At 42.7% G+C, this 22,747-nt stretch overlaps 3 protein-coding genes across 7 annotated transcripts in view; 2 read left to right on the forward strand and 1 right to left on the reverse strand.

Moving 5' to 3' along the window:
- Positions 1-2,500: 2,500 nt before the first annotated feature.
- On the forward strand, positions 2,501-4,144 carry LOC145442593 (uncharacterized). The gene is made up of 3 exons (XM_080320548.1): positions 2,501-3,650; positions 3,733-3,826; positions 3,937-4,144. The coding sequence occupies exons 1-3, from the start codon at positions 3,589-3,591 to the stop codon at positions 4,072-4,074; spliced, it is 294 nt and encodes a 97-aa protein (XP_080176674.1). The 5' UTR covers positions 2,501-3,588; the 3' UTR covers positions 4,075-4,144.
- Positions 4,145-4,913: 769 nt separating this feature from the next.
- On the forward strand, positions 4,914-19,797 carry LOC145442592 (large neutral amino acids transporter small subunit 2-like). 4 transcript variants are annotated; one of them, XM_080320546.1, is made up of 14 exons: positions 4,914-5,074; positions 5,929-6,113; positions 6,181-6,238; positions 8,448-8,661; positions 10,312-10,454; positions 10,515-10,640; positions 10,823-10,934; positions 13,221-13,265; positions 15,299-15,422; positions 15,864-15,967; positions 18,606-18,702; positions 18,762-18,911; positions 18,981-19,161; positions 19,479-19,797. In XM_080320546.1, the coding sequence occupies exons 2-14, from the start codon at positions 6,018-6,020 to the stop codon at positions 19,535-19,537; spliced, it is 1,509 nt and encodes a 502-aa protein (XP_080176672.1). In that variant the 5' UTR covers positions 4,914-5,074; positions 5,929-6,017; the 3' UTR covers positions 19,538-19,797. The 4 variants fall into 4 exon arrangements, with proteins under 4 accessions (XP_080176672.1, XP_080176673.1, XP_080176671.1 ...); XM_080320545.1 differs by lacking the exon at positions 4,914-5,074 and adding an exon at positions 5,318-5,453; XM_080320544.1 differs by lacking the exon at positions 4,914-5,074 and adding an exon at positions 5,449-5,576.
- Positions 19,798-21,918: 2,121 nt separating this feature from the next.
- LOC145443381 (hemocyanin type 2 unit e-like) overlaps positions 21,919-22,747 on the reverse strand; it is an 18,210-nt gene continuing 17,381 nt past the window's right edge. For both annotated transcript variants that reach the window (XM_080321355.1, XM_080321354.1), the window contains one exon: positions 21,919-22,541. In XM_080321355.1, the coding sequence (XP_080177481.1) occupies positions 22,173-22,541 (369 nt within the window). In that variant the 3' untranslated portion in view covers positions 21,919-22,172. The remainder of the gene's footprint in view (positions 22,542-22,747) is intronic.

Here is a 22,747-nt window from a genome sequence, read left to right on the forward strand (position 1 = left end):
GCATTGAATATTGGATTTTAGCAGGAAAGTTCCACTGGAATGTGTACAATCACTATGGTTCAAGCAGGAATATTTCGGACATTGAATCGTCAATTCACCAGCCGGATTTTTTTCGGACTCTGAATTTCGAAGTGCCAGTCGTAGCCGGAGGGATTGGTTTACTGGTGAAGCTGATTTTTCCATAATTCGTTAGGAGAAATTGAATTCAGGAGAAATTTAACTGACCTGCGTTTAGAAGCAGTGATACAGTGCAAACAAGGTAGTTCTATTAACAATCAGTTGTTGAGTGTTTTTTTCTTATACCTTATTGACACTGATCCCGAGTGGATACTGCACAGTGCAGATTTTGTGGTTTCGTTTGATAATATTAGCCTATGAAACTAGGGTTGCATTTAAAGCAAACGGTGTTTTAAAACCCTTTGTTTAAAACATGTTTTAAACAGTGTTCCAAACAAAGGCATTTAAAAAAAATTGTGTTTTTTTCAAGTTGTAAAATTATGCCATAATTGTGTGAATACTTTCCAAAAAACATGTTGTATGAGCCTACGGACAATTACCACCCGATATAGCCGACGTATATGATGTGGGATGGTTGGAACCCTTAAAATAGTCAGTTCAACATTAATAGTACAGATATTTCGTCGGAGGAGCTATGTTTACCCTATATTTTCAATTGTCAATGTCAAGCCACTATGACGACACAACTAAATATTCGTCATGTCATGGCTTTAAAAAACACAAAAAAAACACAATAAAAAACATCTTTTAAATTAGGGCCTTGTTTTAAACATGTTTGTTTTAAATTGATTTTTTGTTTTAAATTCAACCCTATATGAAACTCTTACGCCTTTCCTTGTTGTTTGTTTGCACATTCTGTGGTTTCGTTTGATATTATTGACCATGTAGCGTTTTATATGACTAATTCGCCAAAACAATCATGCCTGTGTATTAGTTATGTCTAAGCCGCTTGTGAAAATTGGGTAGAGAATTCCTACACACGTCAAGAGGCATGGACGAATACCTGTCACATAACGCGATATATCTAGAGTTCTGCTGGTAATAGATATTTATAGATTGTTTATGCGCCCTGACAATTTTACTTACATCAAAATAACGGCTAATGGTCAAGTATAAATCGCAGTAAGTCCAATATAACTCCGCGTATATTCACCTGCAGCTGCATGCAGACATTGAATAGGACCCATCAATCTGCGTCTGTCAATGCTAAAATAACCGAAATAGAATTTATAGACGTCTATATCCATTGTGCATTGACATGCTTTAAAATGTTCCTCATAAGTACTTGCGTATTAGCACGAAGCTCTATACCGTATTCTGAAGTTTGAAATGCGTCTCCAACACCAGAAAAGGTTGGCAGCCACTGCATCAGACTACAACGCTACACGGATTTGACAAGATTACGGCGGTTTTGACTTGCTTCAAATTCATAACAGTGAGAAAGATACAGATGAATCGGAAAAATTACCAGCCAAATCTCACTTTTCCGTAGACTTAGTGGAAAAGTGACTGTATTGATTGTACAGTATTTCAGACAACTCTGTGCTGAGGCGTACAACGCATATCGATTTCTATAGCAACTCACACCTGAAAGCTCTGACGCGTTTTCAGACAAATTCGTACTGGACGTGAAACCGGTATATTGGTAACTTAGTTACTAAAAGCTTGCTAAAAGAGTGAATTTCGCGGATCGTTACATATTATAAGGCAACGGATTAGTTACTATGCGGTTTAGCATATATAAAGTCACTATAACACCTTTCGCAGTCACCGCATTCAGTTAGGCGCGGGTAGGTTTGCGATGGTGGATGTGTCCTAATTCGGACCTGCCTTGTGAGTTTTGGAAATGATAGTGAAAATGTTAGGTAAGATATATATATATGTAAATGCTTATAATCAAGTTAATAGTATTATTAAGGGGCAAATCATCTTATTTTAAAAGGATACACATTGACTTGATCCAGAATACTCGTAATCTTGGTTGATAGAGCGATATCATCTAGATATCGAGGCGTTGAGCGTATGTCCTTATGCTATCGTGACTATGATCTCGTTGGTGATTCACGCGTTGACCATGACCATAGAACTAAGGCGGAATATCGAATGTAATGATTTTCCATAAATATATCCGAAATATATGTTTCTCAGAGGCTCGTGTTGGATAGGGTTACCATACGTCCTCTTTTAAGAGGATTTGTCCTCTTTTTTACTTTTTTGAAAGTGTCCTCGGAGGACGCCCTTTTGTCCTCTTTTTTGAGATTTTGTCCTCTTTTTCGAGAATTTAGGTCATATTTACAGCAAAATGCGACTGATATGCCGTAAATCAGCACCGAAGTGACGCTCCGGCGGGTATTTCTGGAGCTTGGCGGAAAGTTGACCTTTTTTATAGGCAACCGACCACAAAGTCCGTAAAATTTACCGTTTTTTGAGAATTCTTCCCCGGTTTTGCAAGTCTGAAAATTGAAAAAGTGTCCTGCAAATCATGCACTTCGGTATAGATAGGAAGTAGAGCTGTTGTACTTCTCATAGCCATCCGATCCGCTTCTTAGAACTACCTGGAACGGGAGTGGGCCGTGCTATAGACAGTCCGTCCAGGAATCCAAATGACTAATTGACCATAGAAGATGTCGGCACAGCATGCATACTAAACAAAAACAAAAAAGAAGTAAGGTGGACTAGAAATTGCTGGACTGTAAATTAAGCTCGAAACGTCGCCGGGGAATGAGTGGTTGGGTGTTGACACTGTTGTTTTTAACCACCACTAATTTCGCCGCCTGGAACATATATTGATAGGAGCATATATGTCATCCATCCAGCGCCATCTCGCGTTTAACTTCTAAAAATATACTTCAAACTTTTCAGTAAATTCGCTGGAGTGAATACTGTCCTATTCCACATTGATCTCTCCATGTTTTAATCATATATCATTAAGGGAACCTGTCCCTTTGTGTGTCGTATGTTGCATATCCGTTATGACAGTCGAAATGGGCATGTTTGATACAGTACGTCATAAATATATCATTGACAGAATGGAGGCGATTGATTCAACATTTTATTGTCGATTGCGTTTGGCCTAATGACAATATCTGCAAATTAATCGGCTTCGCAGAGAGATCAGTGTACCTATATATTTGAAGGGCTTGTCGCCGCTTGAATAAAAGTCACTTCTCGTTGTTTTAAGCCTGTGCAGGTTGGATTACCCGAGAAAAATTGTGATGTAATCATCCGAGTACGGTACAAAAAGGCAGTCTGGTTGGTCAGAGGAGCTATATCTGTATGGACGTACTTCACGGTCGTTGATATAAACTGTAAGAATGTATAATTGTATTGTCGGATTCATCAACTCATTCGGGTTGTTTGATTGACCAACATACGACCAATCCATCGGTGAGATAGTGCAGGCCTCCATCATGTCTGCCAAAGCATTGCTTCGTTTTCCATTGTTCAACTATGTATAAAGCAGCCTCTAAGCATGGGTGCGGAAATCTACTGATTGGATTCCAGACAATTCCATTCGTTTCATTCATACAGTTTATAGTTTAAACAGCCTATCAAAACCAGATCCACAGAATGTCACGGTCGGATAATGATTTCCAAACAGGTTTTAATATGATATTGAAAACCTTTCAAAGGTAAGACAAATATGCTAACGAGTGACAGACTAACAGGTGCATGTATGAATCGTCGCTTCACTAATAAGATCCTCAAATCTAGATACGCTAACTCTGGAAACGGTGGCTGCGCGAATAGGTTGGAAAGGAGCGAAATGAAAAAGCTACTGGAGGAACAATTCAAGGGATATTTGGAGGTAGCTTAGATTTAATCTCTCCGTGAAAACAACTCACTGGTAATAAGATAACGTCTACCAAACTTCATTGAAATTTGTGCCCTTATGAACGCATATATATTGATTTTTAGCGCAGTAAAGATGCCTCAGTTGATGATCTCTTCGACAAATTCGATGAAGATAACAGTGACTCCGTGGACTTCGTAGAGTTTCTTAACATAGTTGCAAAGCTTGCCGCTGATGCTGATATTTTAAGCCAAATAAAGTGATGGCGATGGTAATTTTACATTGTTGGAATTATTTACTGAAGAGCAATAAATTTGTGAGTTCTTTGGTTAATCAAGTTTGGAGTTTGGAGTTTACGAGACCACCCATCATAGACAAGTTACAGTGGTGCCGGTAGATGACGCCAAAGATCTTCGAAAACCTGGAACGTGCTGCGTGACTCTGCATCGGCGTTGTTGCGAGTTGCGACTTGCGAGCAGTAAATATTGTCGGTGTAATTTCGCGCTAGATCAATGCGTACTGGCGCACAGCCTATCTTCTCCGTCAGCAGCATCTGGCAAATGTAATCCTGGTGACCTAGATACTACATGATCGTAAACCAGTCCCGCGCAACTTCGAAGGGAGAAAACGACAGAAGCTTCGTATAATAACGTAGTATATTCTGCTTTTGAGAACATTGGGCAGTTTGGCACTAATATGGTCGCTAATTTTTACTAAAATACAAGTAGAAGTGTAGCAATTCCCAAGAAAGGTAAAAAGTATTATAGGCCAAGTTTTGTCCAAAATCTGAGAACTGTGAAGTAGAAGTAGTCTAAAACCATAATCGCTAGAATCAAGTAGGCAAAATCTACTTGAATACTTCGCAAAAGTAGTACTTCGTTACTGCATGATCACCTCAGGGTTATGGTTGGAGTTCAGAAGGCCATGTGCTCAAATGACTCATGCTCAACTGGGGTTTTTCGTTGTATCGCGTGCTGAAATGTCTCATACCCACACTAAGGAGTCACAGTTACGATGGTACATGCACTCAAGGTATAATATATGTGGTGCCGATTCGATATATTGGAAGGCCTCTAACATCTTTTCGCGCCATTTCGGACTTTCGGCAACTAACTTAAATGCACCATAGTATTGTCATCAGAGCTGTTAGTACATTTATAGCTGTCCCATCGGAATGCTACACATGCCTTGTTATCTAGCTCAACTCGACATTTCATTTGTCGAGGCTTCGGTTAGAAACAGCTCACAGTGGCATAAGCAACGGTAAGTTTCGCCTAGTCGTCGTGCCGTCTTATTACAACGCATGTATGGATTGGATAGTTGTATACGGATTCCGACCAGAATTTAACAAGACATTTTCGCCATTCCTTTTTGCTTGAATTTTTTATGAATGAGTTCACTTGTGTTGTTGCGCGTTGTCATTGACACGTAATAAGTGACGTAAACACGCTACGAGAGCCTCATTATCATCACATTACGATCTCGGCCTGCCACCCGCATTCAGCTTGCTATCCAGCGACTGCTTTACATTCGTTCGTATAGAGTAGTCAGTATGTCAGTATGTTGATTCGCCTGACGCAATCTTTCGACATGTATCATTATCAGGCCAGGATCTTCACAGCGGATCGAGTTTCATAGCCTGGTTAGTAAGGGTACGACACAAGATATTTGTCGCAGCTACGTTAAATGGTACGTGAAGTCTCGCCAGTAACGACGCATGCGTTTTAGCACTTCCATGGTATGTTGTGAAAGAGGAATAGCTAATGTGAGTTGGTCAATAGACGCAGGCTAACGACTTGAATACGTGGAATATTATATTAGGCAAGGCTGATCGTCTATATTTTGCAATCCTTGTAGTTCTAACGCTAGCATCAAAAGAATGTTCCAACGCTCAGTGTTGTGTCAGGCGTCAACTCGAGTCTCTCATTCTACGCTAAGGTCATGGTTGATCTATTCCAAATTGCTGCGGTACTGATCTATCAGATGAATAGAACCTTGTTATTATGAAGCATTTTTCGAAATATGCGAACACAGTCTAGGTGAAATCAACTTATTCCCTCGGGTTTGCTGACCGCTATTCGATCGCTAGCTGGATCATAAAAGGATTTCTGTTGCAGCTATACGGTAGCGAACAGTCGCGTCACGTTCTGTGGGTCTGCGTGTCACAGTTAGTCGAAATTGTTCGGTTCGGGAGCGAACTGTCCTAATGGCAGAGAGCAGCCGAAACGCTGCTGGTGACGGACTAGTGGAAGATACCCCGAAAAGGCCGAGCAAGGTTGACGCACTAGATAACAGCAGTGATGTAAGAGTTTGATTAGTTCTAATCATCCGTGTTACGTCAAGTTTCAATGATATGTTCTATCGCATAGGATGGCATCAGGCTTAAAAGGACCATAACTGTGATGAATGGAGTTGGCATAATTGTCGGTGAGTGACGTGCATTGTATTACATTCCACTCGCCTTCAGGGCTCTTCTAGCCATTCAAGTTACCACCGTGACCTCGTGAATACACAGTATTCACGATGTAATACTCAAGGGTCGTTCACCCCGTCTCGCGATGCTGCGACAATACAACCTCAGTGATTGTTAGGCAGTAATGACTTTCTTGTCATCGTCTCGACCAAAGATCTAGTGGAGTAGATCTTCTTGATAGTATGCGTTCATTCGACTCTAGCGAATTGGTAGCCATTGCTAAGTAGCGAGAGCATTTTCTGAACAATGTCCCAACGTATTTGTTGTTTTTCAACCCGGACAAAGAATAATCGTCGCTTTCCCACCGTTACGCTATACCTAACGTGATGTGGATCTAACGAGATATTCAACACCGCTAGCAAGTGCATCTGCTTGATGCAGTGCCCGTGGAGATGCCCCCAGGCGACATGAAACGATCGAGTAATCAGTAATATTGACGCTACCCTAGCTTTGATACATCGTTTGCTGTCTACTTCAAGGAATTAAGAAGGATAATCCCAGATATCACTACTTTTCAATCGAGGGAGTGCGCATCATAAGTTCCCCGTTGATGATATGGAAATGGTGGTATTTGTTGCTCTCCCGACGAAGAGCCGCTTATAGTTTCGACTTGAAAATTTTGGAGTGACCTGCATACTTTGTTTGATTCAATGTATATGCGACAAGTAGCCGTACACTGCCATCACCGCTCAAAGTCCAAGTTTTGCGATAAGAAATTCCAGCTGTTTCGCGTTTCGTGCGTGAATCACGAAATAATGTATCGCAGTCCCTGCTGCGTCTGCGCAATATGCTGTTTTCAAATGATCCGTGACAAATTTCGGATTGTCAATGTCACCCAGCTGGTCGTATTCATTCCATTTGTTCTTACTGACTGACGTCTCTAGTAAACTATAAAGTGCAGTACACGCGGTGGTCTCGTTTCGTTTATCGATTGAGGTTGGTGAAGAAATTAGGAAATTCGGTGTCGTTTAATGTCACACGCGCTTAGGTTTCATCCAGAAACTGTTATGCTGGCTTTCATGCGTTAGTTACACTGTTACTGCATAAACGATGACCGAAATCGCTAGGCTAATGAAATCGGCGGACGGCAGCATATATGATCACACTGGTACGACATGGCAAACTTTGCGACCCAAGGTTGGCGCGTTTTACAACACAAATGTTTGTGACAGTTGCTCGCAGCGTATTCTCATTATGGCTGGCCCACGCTACGTGGAAATCCGATGACTGTCACGTGACGAACACTTGACCTCGTGACCTCGCAAAGTGAGCGAATATACGAAGTGGCGCATAATGCTTAGGCGCCTGTGATGCCATAGAGGAATCAAACATTAACGGATTGCAACGCGCTGTATTATCCGAAATTCGCAAATTATGATAAGTTTACACGGTGACATTGAAGTTTCGACTGTAATTTAGATTTTCAGTATTGATAGTACACCGTGCGTCTTCTCACCGTAATTAACCTCCATTGTGTTGGCCGGAGGCAGCGAAGTTTTAAATCAAAGGGATTGCTTGGTTCGTGACCGCGATACGCTTATTGCTACCGATATCCGAATTCGACAGATGTTTCAACGTTCGCCGTTGCCTGCCGGTTTCCTATGCCCTGTCCCGGTGGTGTATTCCCGCGAGTTCTCTTACAACAAGCGCGTGAGGTCTTGGGATTCCCCGGGTATTATTTTGCCGCTGGTAATATTAGCGTGCTCGGTATCGCTGAAACGGTATTTCTCGCGTGTCTAACGAGGCCAAATGTTATAAGACGTGCTAAAATGTTTTTTTTCGCGGACATGAAATATCGCATCCGTGTGAGGTAGAGGATAGTCCAACTCCAGAATTGAATTCGTGTGGTACCTACACCTTACATTCATTGCAATAACCGGTACATTCCTCAAAAATTAGCGGGTGAATTCAAAATGGTGAGCAGTCGCGTGTCTTGGACCATGTCATCGCTGTCTCTGTCACTCACGAGACCGGTACGATTGCTGTTATTTTGGTATTCATGGTGGTACGACTGCATTGGTCATTTTACACCAGGCCTACTCACTTTATCATGATCCCTCATCAATTGACTTGTAGCACGGCCCACTTTCGTTCTAAGCTTTTGTAATACGCGGGTAGGGTGTTATTCTTTTCACAAATATAAAAGTATGTCCTTTTTCACAGGAAATATCATTGGATCTGGTATTTTCGTCTCGCCCAAGGGCGTGCTGAAGAGCACCGGGTCCGTGGGCATGGCCCTGATCGTGTGGACAGTGTGCGGAATTCTGTCCACGATCGGGGCCCTGTGCTACGCCGAGCTCGGTACCACTATTTTAGAGTCTGGCGGAGACTACGCCTACATATTGAAGATATTCGGATCTCTCCTCGCGTTTTTGAGGTAATGTGCTTTTTCTTGGGAAAATTCCCGGTTACCGAAAGCGCTCTGTCGTGATTTGCACTGTTAATGTACTTCAAGTTGAGGCACTGGAACAGTTCATGAATCGCACACGAGGTAACAGACTGATGTAAATTATTATGTGCACATCTTGCTCACATTCCAGGAAAATATCGATATCAAACTTGTGTCATTTTGTTGTTTAAGAATTCATGGTGTTTATACAACATGGTCATTTTACACCAGGCCGATATTATAACGATTTGGGACATGTCGACAGTTAGTGTTGTCGTTCTAGGCTTTTTGCAAGACAACGTTTGATCATGTGGCGACATAATCTTGGGAGGCTGGCGGCTGACCGTGACGTTTTAACCGAGACGATGTCGCTGATATCCTAGTCGACGATTTTTTCCGATTATAGAAATGATAGGCCGTGGAAGTCCTGGAACTTCGAATTATCGTGTCACATCTAAAATATATAGTACGAAGATAATATCGCGTTAGTGTAAATTACTATCAAAAGGTGCAATGAAATAGGCATGGTCTAAAAATATGAAATTATCTTTACTGCGATGCAGAACTGACATTGTTTTATTTATGGCCGCATTATCGGTACGTATTTGAACTTGCCAACCTCATCAATACTGTTGTGAGTGATATTCGAGTTAAGGGATGGTGTGAACCTCTGAAAGTTTCAGGTTCGTGTGAACGCGAACGTGAAACTCATGACGTCACGTGATGTCATATTGCTAATTCCAACCCTACATTTCAGTGAAGTGATAGCCTATATTAATGTACACAATACCTTGCGACGACTCTGGCCACATAATGCCACAATGCCGAAGTACATCTTGACCTTTTAATCGTCGCTAAATGTATCAATTGGGGCAATCAAATGATATAATAATCCCATAAAATCCATATCTTCCTTCGCTTTGCCAACAATTTCAACGAGGACTTGCAAGGGAATATAAGCTTACGCCTTAACGGTCTAGGTCTCACCGGATAATGTATTCAGCGTCTGAGTATTGCGATGTTGATATTGAGAAGAGTGTAAATCGCGTTTCTATACTTGCTACCGATATTACCCCATAAACAAGTTATACTGCAATAGCCAACACCCCAATCGCACAGATTTTGTTTTTAAGATACAATAAACATATGTAGTCAAGATTGACCCCTACACCTGCTAGATTTTTACATCAGAAAACGAAGTCAATTCTATTGATTGGTTGAATAAGCATCATTCACTTACTACATCTAGTGTATTTCGCTCTTATTGTTGCGTTATTACGGTTACGGGTCATGCTCACAGCAGAGAGTCACTATATATTCACAATCGGAAAGGTGGATATTTCGAGCAAACTTTTGAAACATAGCAAGTAAAATTTTCGAGATTGTCAAGGTGCATGCTCGTTTAGTGTTGATTTTTTCATGCTGCCAGCAGTTGAAATGCAGTAAATTTCCACCAAAGATGTTACAATTAAGTGAAAATTGTAATATCTGAAAAAGGTTCACAGTGCAGAACCTACCAAGGTTCGTTTTTGAACGTAAACCTCTAACTGTCTAAGGTTCACACACAAAACGCGAACGTGAAACTCGCGTTCACACCATCCCTAATTCAAGTATATAATCGTTTACCTTCGTGTTCAGGCTATGGATTGCCGTGCTCATCATCTACCCCACCAACCAGGCCGTGATCGCACTTACCTTTTCGAAGTACGCGGTGTTCCCGTTTTTTGAAACCTGCGACGCCCCCGATTCCGCTGTGCGATTGCTGGCGGCCGTATGCATTTGTAAGGTTGACTTTTCCGCCGATTCCGCCGCCACGTGTTGACATCCTCGCGAAAATACAGGTATCCTCACCTGGGTGAACTGCAAGAGCGTGCGGTGGGCCACTCTCGTGCAGGACATTTTCACGTTTGCCAAACTCGGAGCGCTGATTCTTATTATTATTTGCGGGTTCGTGCAAATATTCAAAGGTAAGGTTAAGGTATATCGCAGAACAAAAATTGGATTATAATTGAAGTTGGAACATATTAAACTTTCAAAATTAGATTAGAATTACCGGCATTTGGCTCTTGCTATTGTAATTCGACCAGAATTATCTATTTGGCCAAGTCTGAATGGGTGTACTTGGCTATCACGTGACTTTTCAATTTAGGCGAGGCCAAATACTTGGACCCGGCGGTGGTGATGGAGCCTGTGGGCGAACCTGTGAGTGCCGATAAAATCGCGATTGCGGCTTACCAAGGATTTTTCGCGTACGCCGGATGGTAAGCTTGGCCTTGCGTTGTACCGACTATACAAGAATGAAGATTTACCTCTGTAGCGTAGCGAGTGTGCATTTATTTACATTTGGTGTAGCGATACCAACTCACAGCCGTTACGTGCCATAAAAATATTCAATCCATCCGATATGATCGAGAATAACATCTTAAAATGTAGTTGCGGAACATTTAGTCATATCACTTCTAAACCCGGTCGTAACTCGAATGTACACGGAAGCAACACAAAAATTGAAAATTATAACTCTCGTATCCAGATCCAACACCATCTTCTCAAAATTCGTCAATTCTTATCCGGTCCAAATTCCAGGAAAATCTCAAAGTCCATTTTTTCCCTGATTCAATTCCAAACCTGTGCTCAGTCCCTGGCAAATCTATGCCTTCCCTTCGCGAAATATTCAGACACAGATTCAACCCGAATTTTAAAGAAGCGTATTTCATAGAGTTGTAGAATCGGTCACATCCTATGTATGGTATACTAACGATAATGTGTACTTACTGTACGATTTCCAGTGAATTCGGCATTAAAAATTAGAAACCATTATTATGGAAGCGATGCAAAAATATTGTATTAATAAATTCTGAAACGAATATTTCACTGAATGTGAACGTAGTAATATTTTTGAAAACGAATGTCTCACTCAATGCGAGAGTAAGTTATGATATACAGATGTGAGGGCACGCGTACATCACGTGATCAAAGCGGGTGACAGCGCGTGATCCACTTTTCCACCATGCTTGGTCGGATTGGGTTTAGGGTGGGCTCTCCACCAAATGCTGCCGTATTGGCTGTTGATCATGCGTACGCTCCCTGATTTCGTAAAGAGGTGTCATTATTCAACGCGTTTTTGTATGTAAGCAATGACCAATTCTGAAGATTTTGAATTCAGTTGCGTATATCTTGCAATTAATCGGCCTTTCTTGGGTTGAAATCGTACAGTCGCTCTTCCGCGAAGCAATGTATAAGCAATATGCAACATGGTCTTCTCTCGTGGTGTTAACATGTGTCGTGAGACTGTCTGGCATAGCGCGGATATGCATACCGGATTGCTAAGACAGGAAATGCCAATCCTTGTTGCAGTCGTTTGTAATTCATTTGTTTATGCATATTTTATGCAGTGTAATCCATACGTGCCTCATTGTGTAGGCATATTCATTCGTGCGGGGTAATCTTTCGATACGCAAACGACTCGTCCCCTTTGTGATAGGTTTTATAAACCGACGGATTGCGTCACGGGTTTTATGGACAGTCCTGGGAATATGCTTTTTGTTCGGGTTTTGATCCGGTAGAATCGGTTGGGAAAACGCGGTGTCTATAGTGGCTTCGTCGCGGATTAAGGCTGTATCGCGTAGCGTCAGCTATCGTCAAGTGCTAAACACAACACTACAAACGCTTCTGTTCATATCGATTATGAAATACAGTCGAGTTGAATTGCTCTTATCGCCGCCTGAGCACCTGAGCAGTGATCCCGAGCATGCTCCGAATGCATGCGAGCCTTACGAGGTACCATATACGGCACAAAAGCCGGCCGTGTGTTTCATTGGGTCGTTTCCGTTTGTCAATAAGATATCAACGACAGGCCGCGACCGTGTCGGATGTCCATTTGCCAATTAACGCCGAAGCGATATCCATTACTTGACACACTGATGTGTAATTTTAGTGTTGGGCCGTCAAAAACTATCATTCCTTGCAGCGTTCAAGTATAGTACGAGTGCATGTATGAAATCGCCCTGGCGGCTTGTGATTCCAATATAGTGGCCGGCTCATGTCGAATACACAATGGTCAATGAATGTCCGTGACCCAAAGCGGACCGAAAGTATATACACTGGAAAGGAATATAACCTAGCCCAATTGTTTTTGACCGTGTCATTCGCAAAGTAACTCAGATTTAACCACGGGCTACGTAATCTACTTAGAAACATGTTCTTTGTTCAAGTTTGTTTACTGGGGTCCAATTCTGTGCTAATACCGTAACGCAAAACCTCGCAGTGCTGTATTTCCTGCTCTTCTGAAAAGTAATCTCTATTCATATATGCCCGTTACCGCGCCGTTACCTCTTGACACGAATATTCTCGCAGAGAGTTGAATTCTGCTGCAATGGATGTGGTCCTGGAAGCAAAACCTCTTTGATACGGCAGGCAGAGACGATATGATTTTCTGCTCAGTAAGCGTCTGTGTCAACCTGAATTGTTGTGTATTTTTCGCTGTTGTCACGCTTCAATCAAATCGCCTTGCCAATGTTACATAACCCACGACTATTTCTTGTTGACAGGAACTACTTGAACTTCATTACGGAAGAAATGATCAACCCTTACAGGTCTGTGTTTTTGCTGCAGTAAAAACTGACAATCGGATGATCATTGCATTGGTCGCCTTTCTTCATTTATTCTTTTTCAACCTTATTTACCCGATACCTATGGCATATTATGCTTATTCACACTTTGTTTCTAAATTCGATATCTGGTTTTAGTGGAATGGGCATGCCATCGATTCATTGATTAGTCATAATTTGCGCATATGCGCGAGATTGGCAATCAATGCAGCGCGAGATAATCATGGGAAAGCTCAATCGCAGGGCAATTACTATTAATGAGCTTGCACTACGTGATTAGGGGCATTACGGCTTGATTTAAATCTGGCTGCCCGCTGTTTAGAAGTCTTTAAACACAGTGTGCTGTCCCGACGGAAATAGTCCGACCGCAATTGACCGTTATTTCGATGAAACTACGGCGCTGCTACGGCTGTTGCCATACCATGCTGGCATAAGGTGGTCAATACTCGCCGCCTGATTCACGCATTACCAGTAAGGAACTTGCGTGAAATCAGTTATCGACACTGTTGTTGTTTCGGTGCGTGTCCTTCAAATCTTGCCTTAGGCAATTCCTTAGTCTGCCTACAATTTATGGGTTAACGGTCGATTCTAAACTGTGTCACGAATACTAACCTGTATATCGAGTAGGGCTGGGCAAAATGATTCGAGTACTCGAATCTGAATCGAGTAGTAATTTTAATGATTCGAGTCGAGTAGTAAAATACGATTTTTTCGAGTACTGAAATTATACGGTCCTCCCAACTGTAAGTTAATTTACTGACGAGAATTATAGTTTTGATACTATTTTCCACTGAGGAAGCCGTGAAACCTTGATTGGCCGTGTTTGAGCATACCAGGCACAGTTTAAAGCTACGAACGTTACTGGAAATAACACATTTCCGAAGTCATCATCATCCAACAAAATTGTTAAGAAGTGCAATGAAATCGGTATGGTCGAAAAAATACCAAAGTATCTTTAATGTGATGGATAACAGGCATTACGTTCTTTGAGGTGGCATAAAAGGTTCATATTCGGACTTCGACATAGTACATCCTGTTGTGACGTCATAATGAGTGATACTCGATTACTCGACTCGACTCGAAGCATATTACGTGATTCAGAATCGAATCACCCAGGTACTCGATTTTGCCCAGCCCTAATATCGAGTTGTAAAATTGCAAATGCCATCGGTTGAATAAGACAATACTACCCAATATTTACGCCGCCCTTGAAAGTTTGACTAAATGCCCGTAACTGTTGCACGTATGCCCGCGGGGTTCATCTATCATTGCTCTCGTGGGATTCTGTCGTGTTGCGTATGTACTTGATCCACAGGCCCGAAGCACGAGTGCCTTATTGATGCGTTTACCGCAATAGAGGTAAATCACAGCCTGTTAGATTTAATGGAACGTGCCTGGTCATGAACGCCGAGGCCCTGATATGTGGACTGTCTACTACCATTGGACCGCCTATAGCTAAAATGTGATATTTGTCCGCAACGATGAGTTATCGATGCTGTAGCAATCGGCCGTGCAACCGTCGATGAGACTGGCGTTGAAGTCTAGATATATTCCCGTATCACTTGTAAAATCATCAGAAGACATCGGAAATTACTGACGTGATAGTCAGTCCAGAACATTTCAGCGTAATATTACACCGAAAACGTAATATCCGTAGGCGTTGAATCCAGTTAAATAACCAGCTACGGTAGTTCAGGGACGCTCCTTTTGTCGTAACATAATTTGATTAAGACGTCATCATGGACTCGTGATTTGACTTCTTGCCCCGCTAGTCCTACATTTATAGGGTTAAACAATCGTTAATGAACTACGCCTGTGCGATCGATACGAACTCGCTCACAATACGGCCTAAACCAGCCCCACTCGCGCACTAATGACCTTTCCTTGTCGAGAGGGTTTTCTATTGGATTAAAGTGATTGCCATTGATCGCAAGCATGGAATGATCTACTTCTGCGAAGCTATGAAGCTCGACCGCTTGCTGTGCGCGTGTGGGATCATAAACGCTTTCCTATTCCAGGAATCTACCGCGTGCAATACTGATATCTATGCCGCTCGTGACCATAATTTACATCCTGGCCAACATTGCTTACTTTTCGGCCATGTCTCCGACCGATTTACTCAATTCCGACGCCGTCGCTGTGGTAAGATCCGTTTTCGCTCTTAACACTAGGGATGGCCAATCTAGTACATGGTGTGATTAGATTCAGAATCAAGTTTTAAGATACAAATCGACTATTGGTGATGACGTCATAAAGTATGGGAGACGTTGAAAATTCCAATATGTACCTTTTATGCAACCGCAAAGAATATAATGCTTGTTGTACAAAAAATGTAATTGGGTATTTTTCCGACCTAGCCTATTGCATTGCAGTTTATGACAATGCCGTGTGTTGATTAGACTTTATAGAAATTTTATTGCCGCTAATTTGTGTATCTTTGTACAACGTGTTATGCATGCTGTGATGTAACCAATTGAGGGCCCTAAGCTTGTAGGTACGGAATATTGTATCGAACTTGTTGAATTCTTGTCGATAATTAACACCTAAGCGATAAAGTGTAATATCCATTTTCTCTTTTCGTAGACGCTGGGGAATAATTTGCTGGGCGTCATGGCTTGGATTATTCCGATATCCGTAGCCATGTCTACGTTTGGAGGCGTGAATGGATCGCTATTGGTTTCGTCACGGTAAGCGTTTATTCACGATACTGTATTGCTTCCGGCGTTGGAGCCTGCTGTGTAAGTAGGCCGACTTTTAGACTCATGTTGGGTTTCGGGTTCGACGCGAGATTGCTATGCATCGGAAACGCCATAGATAACTAACCTACGGATAGAAACGCAACACCCGTCGTCACGCTTGCTTGCCCAGAGTAAATCACTGCTTAGCAATATGAACACGACATATTTGCTAATCCCATAGGTGACAACCCGAGCGCTCAAATTAAATAAAGTTGGTCTTATTTGAAAGCTACTGTCGCACTCATTTCGAAAATATTAACTAGAATGTGATCAGGGCAACGGAACCCTCACGAAATAAACCTCAAAGTCTGAAAATCGGCATTGTTCTGAACAATCGCATGCACGCAAGGGCCGTTGTTGTGTTCATTATGCTGCGTTGCTGTGATTATTTAGAACAATGCCGATTTTCAGACTTTGAAGGCTATTTCAGCGTGGTTCCATTGCCTCGATGAAATTTTAATGTAGATTTTAAGAATCGTCGCGACAGTAGCTTTCAAATGAGATCAACTTTACTTGATTTGAGCGCTCGGGTCGTCACCTATGGGATTAGCAATTATGTTGCGTTCAGATTGCTTAGTAGTAATTTTCTCTGGGCAAGCAAGCATGACGACGGGTTTGCGTATCTATCCACAGGTTAAGGTAGACGCATCGTGTGTCCCCGTCATCTTTGCGACCTCTCGCTTCTGGGTATTTGATGTAGGATAGGCATGTGATTGTGTATCATTGACGGATGTATTCTCATCGTTATCTCAGCTTGGTAATCCAGGTTGACTGGATAGTATTTTAGGTATAGCGTTTGAATTCAACCGGTTAGCAGTACTGTCTACTTTCAATCACTTTCCGTAACAGAAGGAACTGTAAAATTGGACTTATGTGGTAGTAGCGAATGACAATAAATGTGAAATTTCGTCACCGTGATAGCATAGGATGGGATAGCAAAGAGAGTTAGCATAGTCAATCAATCGAACACCCGTCCTGGCCTGCGATATAATCAAAACGATGCAAAATCGGAGAAACTGGGTTAAAAAGTAACAAGATAAGGCATACCATCAACAAGCAATAAAAAGGGAGTGGCTTTCGGGCAAACCCTTATCTTGCGGTGTTCAACCGCCGAGGTAGCGGTAAAATAAAAGTTTCCAAGTAATAATTACACGGCGTAGTTGCGCAATCAAACTTCAAAACGGAATGATCAAACGCTACGAAGTCCGCCGAATATAGTCCGATGGGTGCTCTTTCGCTATGTACTGACGAAACAGGCGTCGGTCGCAATGGTCACTTTCGAATAGCTCGGTACTGTGAATACATCGCTCGGTTACTCATATCCTGAACGTAGATCGTTAAAACTGATGTGTAGCATTTGCATGTTACCGTGTGATGTACGGTTTTACGAGGCGTCTGGATTCCCGTCCACAGAGGCTTTGTCTCGTTCCAATACGCTGCGTTTGGGTTTTTAGGGTTTTTGGGTTTTACTGTCGTTCCCTTGCGTCACCAGTGAATTTGACATGTTGAATTCGGCACTCGCCGGCTCCGAATTCGCAATCCCAAGCTACCCAGCCCCTAAAACCAACCTATCCCTGTTTCCTAACCCTTACACAGTAATATGTACATACCAAGTGTCATGTGGCGAATTCACCTAGAGTCGTATGCCACCATTTACGCTCAGGCTATGCGAAACAGTCATTTTCGAATTTATAAATACAATATTGATGCATCGCTTTCAGAATAATAGTTATTGAATTTATGATGGCAAATTCACGAAGCCCGGTATATCACAATTCACGCTCATATTCGGCTATACCTCAATTTTTAAATATTTTGACACAATATTGATGCATCGCTTTCGTGATAGTAATAGTTTTTGAATTTCTAATGGCGAATTCACATGTAGTGTCGAATTCACTGGTATCTATTGTGCGTGTCGTTTTTTGGCTGCCGCGGCTAAAATTGAAGTCGAGAGAAATATTCCGAACTCGAAATAGTTCATTTCGAAAATATTTTGTTCTCCGCTTCACTTCGTCACCTTTTATTGCTCATGACCTGCCGCGAGGCCACGCAGCACGCACAAATGCGTGGGGCGATCCTGGTAAATAATTACACAAAGGACTTGGGTGCTTTTAGCGGAATTTGGAATGTCTTTTGAAATATTGCCTTACTCGGCAGTCTGCACACCTTGTAAATTGTTTGATTAAACATCGCTGAACGACATCATCTATTATTTCTTTGTGTCGGGGTATCTGCGCTAAGTCTCAGCGGCACGCACTTAAAGACTTACGGTAAACTCGCGAGAGCGGTGATTCTGCTCTTTTGCGCTGCTTTGTGGTCGCGGATTTTAAGATTCTTCAACAATTTTGATCTCAAATCAATCGAACAGTACTCGAAGCCCCCATGCTTCATGCAGTTTTAGTGTTGACGACCTCGCTGGGCGGCTGTTCCGCCAAATATAGGCCGCGCTTGACCAATGCCGAGAGAGACAGATATCTGGCCCGAATATCGGTCCGCGATGTGTCAATATTAAAACTTCATTGCTGTTCATCCCCGATGTTTACTGTTCCGTTCCTAGCCACAATCTGCGTTCTCTTTGTTACAGCTGTTTCTTCGTCGGCGCTCGGGAATCGCACATGCCCGAATGCCTGGCCCTCATCAATTTCAAGAACTTCACCCCGATACCTGCTTTGTTATGCACCGTACGTATCGCCAGTATCGCAAGTTTTAAGATCAGCCGCCCACCTTTTTCTCCCTCCAGGCTGGGCTGTCGCTGGTGATGCTGGTCACGAGCGACATCGAATCCCTGATCAACTACGTGGGCTTCGCCAACTGGGTCTGGTACGGGGTGGCCATCGCCGGTCAAGTGTACTGGAGGTTTAAATTTCCAGACTTGGAGAGACCGATCAAGGTGATGCGTTCGTACGTTCGCGTGATACGCGAGTGACGCGGCATCGTAATATTTCCCTTCGATTTTCAGTTGAACATCGCGCTGCCAATCGTGTTCTGTCTGATATGCGTCTTCATCCTGGTGCTGTCTTTCGTGAGCGCGTTTTGGGAATGCGTAATCGGGACACTGATCACGCTTACCGGCATTCCGGTTTTCTTACTTTTCGTTAAGTTCGGAGACAAGCACCCGGCGTGGTTCGTCAGGTGTAAACGTGAGTTGCTTAGTTATTTCATCTGAATTTTTGCGCCCGATAAGCACGTCTTCTCGGCACGTTTCCAGAGGTGTTCAGTAATTAACTTTTTCTGAGTACTCCAGTCGGATTTTATTACTTGCAATACTTGCTCAAGCGGTTCCTGAAATTATATTACCCATTAGATGTGTCATCAGCGAGATGTATGACTTCTATAGTTTTTCCCCGCTGTACTCAGCCCTAGCAGTTACCGATGTCCCTTGAAATGCAGCCCATGGATGAGTGCGTGAATCCATTTCTTTTTGCGATTAATCATCCGAGCAATGTTTTCTTTCTAGGCTCCATCACTGTGTTCGTCCAGAAAATTTGCCTGGCGTTGCCGGAGAAAACAGACTAAACGCTCTGTCTTTTCTTGTACGCGAGCGTCCAAGGCGTCTACGGCGCTGCCATCTCCCCGCTTTGGTGGAGAATATTTCGTTAGTCTTTCTTCTACGTGTACACTGATTTGCCTGAGCTTTCTTTGCCTTATGCGTTATCACTTCCTCGCTGATGGCTTCTTTCGAATTTTTGTGTCTGCCGCTCACCAAAAACGCTGTTGGTGAAATCGATACTAATCTATTTATCAATATACATTACGGTGTTTGGTGGTTTATGTGACGGGCGATGCGTATTTTCGGATGACCCCGGGCTGTGCTGGGTATAGGTTAGGGATATACGCGGTTTAGGCTCGGGAAGCAGTGTCAAGACCAGTGGTTCTCAAACTGGGGCTTGAAAGCATCTGAAGGGAGGCGCGAAGCTGCGGTCAACTGAAAAAATGTTTCGCGCTCTACGCGATTTACCTCCAATTTATAGCTGCTGCTCTGTATAGTCCGATTTCATATTTGAGAAATCTCCCAACAGTTAACCATCAATGCCATCAAACTATATGTTGGTATTGCAAGCATTCTAGTAGCATTTTGTGATATGATATGAAGCGTTTCCTATGTTGCCACATTTTTGAGCTGAACACGCGGTTGGTGATTTGGCAGCAGAGCAGTCGCATGTTCATAGCCGCGACCGATGATAGGTTACTGATTACTTATTGGTCCAGTAGCCGATTTATTCGATGGGGCCGGAACAGTACTCTCAATGAGGTCCGGAGCTAGAGCAATTTAACGTACACGTCCACTCCAAAGCCCGGGTTTGAGATAGGAATACCTCGCCTCGAGAGACGGCGGATCACGGAAATATTAGTATGGTGGCTTCGACCAAGGATGTTTTGTCCGAATTCGTCCAATAATCGTCAGATTGTATTTTTATCTGAACAAGACACACAAAATGTACAATGCGTTGTAGTGAACGGATAGGAGGATGCCGAACGACCAGTGACGGTTGCAGTGGTGGTCTCTTAAACTGCTGGCATCCACCTCGGATGCCTCTGCTCTTTCTTGCTCTGTCCATTCTCTGTGAGTGCGCTCTTTTATCGGGGTCTTTTTCTGGGCTTTTTTTTGTCGCTGTAAGAACAGCGACACGGGGGAAGAGGAGCCCAGAATAACCTTCAACGCGGGATCGAAGCAGGACCACCTGGGCGAAACATTTTGTACAATAAGCAGAACTGACCACCATGCGGCTACGTTCCTTTCCCGCGTTTAAACGCTTGGCGTTTGTATCAGACTGCGAAGGGCCTCGATCATCAACGGCAGTGTAATCTCACAAAATCATCCTACTGCCATGATGATCCAAATTTATATATCCGACCAACATGTCCATCGATTTCGAATCGAGTATGAGAGCTTAAATACAACTTTGCTGTTTGTATACAAGGTTTCTTCACTGCAGTTATCATACAACGTAATATACGCCACGATCGAAAAAGTAGGCCGACTCCACTCCACCGGACTAAACATGAACCGTTCCGGTGTGTACTGACAAGCCTGTGAATGATGCTTGTTCACTGAACAACGTTCAGTAATACCGATAACGCAGTCTTTCGACACCTCTCTCGCCTGGGAATTCCGTGTCTGAGACGATGAGCGAGCTGCCCTGGCGATTAAAGTGCCAGAGTGAACCTAATCAGGGCACCCTGGGATTTTTTTTAACAAGGCAGGGGTTTTCAACCAATTTAGCTTATGGCCCACTAAATTATAATTTAAAGAATGGTGTTGGGCCGAAACCGTACAATGAATATTACCAAGATTCAACAACCGCAATAAATTATTCAAACGAAAATTCACCCAAGTTTAATAACCAGTGTGTGGCTGTAGTTTTCCACAAGACTTGTATTCTGGGTGCAGTCGATGAGAGTGAGTTGTGTATGTCATGTCAGCTGCGACATCAGTCTGTTGCCAGTTGACTATGTTACAGAGATGAGCGGATTTGAAATTTCTATGTCCTAATCCAAATCCAAATCCATAACTTTTTCATATTCAAGTCCATGTCCAATCCTAATCCGATTCCAACTGGAAATTCAGAAAAAATACTAATTTATGCAATGGAGGGATTCGAAAATTTTCTTTCACAACCAACGATTCACTTGATTCAAGATAACTTAGTAACCATAATTACATTAATAACTGATCTGAATAAAGTTTGTCGCCATTCGCCACACGACATTTCAATCTCCCAGAAAATAGTTGAATCCAATTCAAATCCTAATCCGTTCTGTAAAAAATGTCTAATCCAAATCCAATCCAAATCCGACAAAATTTCACAAATCCTGTTTTTTCAAAACCTAATCCTAATCCATGCTCATCTCTGCTGTGTTAGCGCTGGGATGAAAATGCTGACCACAACACCACCTTACGGCAGATACGAAATTGCATTGAAGAATCTCATGTAAATGAACATTTAATCGCAAAACGCCACGAATACCACAAACAGCAACGCCATTGCGATGAAAGGGAGTAGATGCATAAGGCAATTTATGCTGATTTATAACTGTGGAGAGGGCCGTTGAATTCATGTATTCAAAATTTGTGATATCACTGCATACCGTGCAAGCTCTATGGCTCGCAGCTCAAAAGCCATGGATTAGGGAAAACGAAGCGATAAGATTACTTCCAGTCTATAGCCACGTGGAAACCCGGATTTGAATATTCCACAGCACACCCATCCAGTCTTGGTAATTCATGGGAATTAGCTTTGGTCAAATCGCCCAATTCGGTCACGAAATGATCGTCATTCCAGAAGTCTGTGTCGATAACGTTTCGTCGGAAGTCTCTCCGCAGGACTTCCCATTTGTAACCGCTGCCAAGGTCAAAGTTGTCGTATTTGTACCCGAAAAGCTGTTCGTTGTAGTAAGCGTTGCTCATTAACCACATGCCTTCCCTTCCCGTTACCGGCTCTGAGTTCATACTGCTGTTGCAGAAAGGCGATAGCGGCCAATCAAATGCATCTCGGATATCCCGTGGCGATTCGTTATTCTGTAATAGATAGATTCATTAATTATGTCACGACAGTGAATATACGGTGCGGACCAGGTGACGACAAGGAGCCACGCGACCTCAATACACCGTTAACCGCATGTGGGTGTACGCCTGCACGCACAGTGCTGACATTTACAGTGGAAAAAATTAATAAGAAGAGACTTGACCATATAAATATACATTTCAAATAGTTCATTGTGGAT

This window comes from Botryllus schlosseri, chromosome 7, assembly GCF_051294905.1.
Source record: "Botryllus schlosseri isolate E-star chromosome 7, Bs_hap1, whole genome shotgun sequence".
In the NCBI taxonomy this organism is placed as follows: Eukaryota; Metazoa; Chordata; class Ascidiacea; order Stolidobranchia; family Styelidae; genus Botryllus; species Botryllus schlosseri.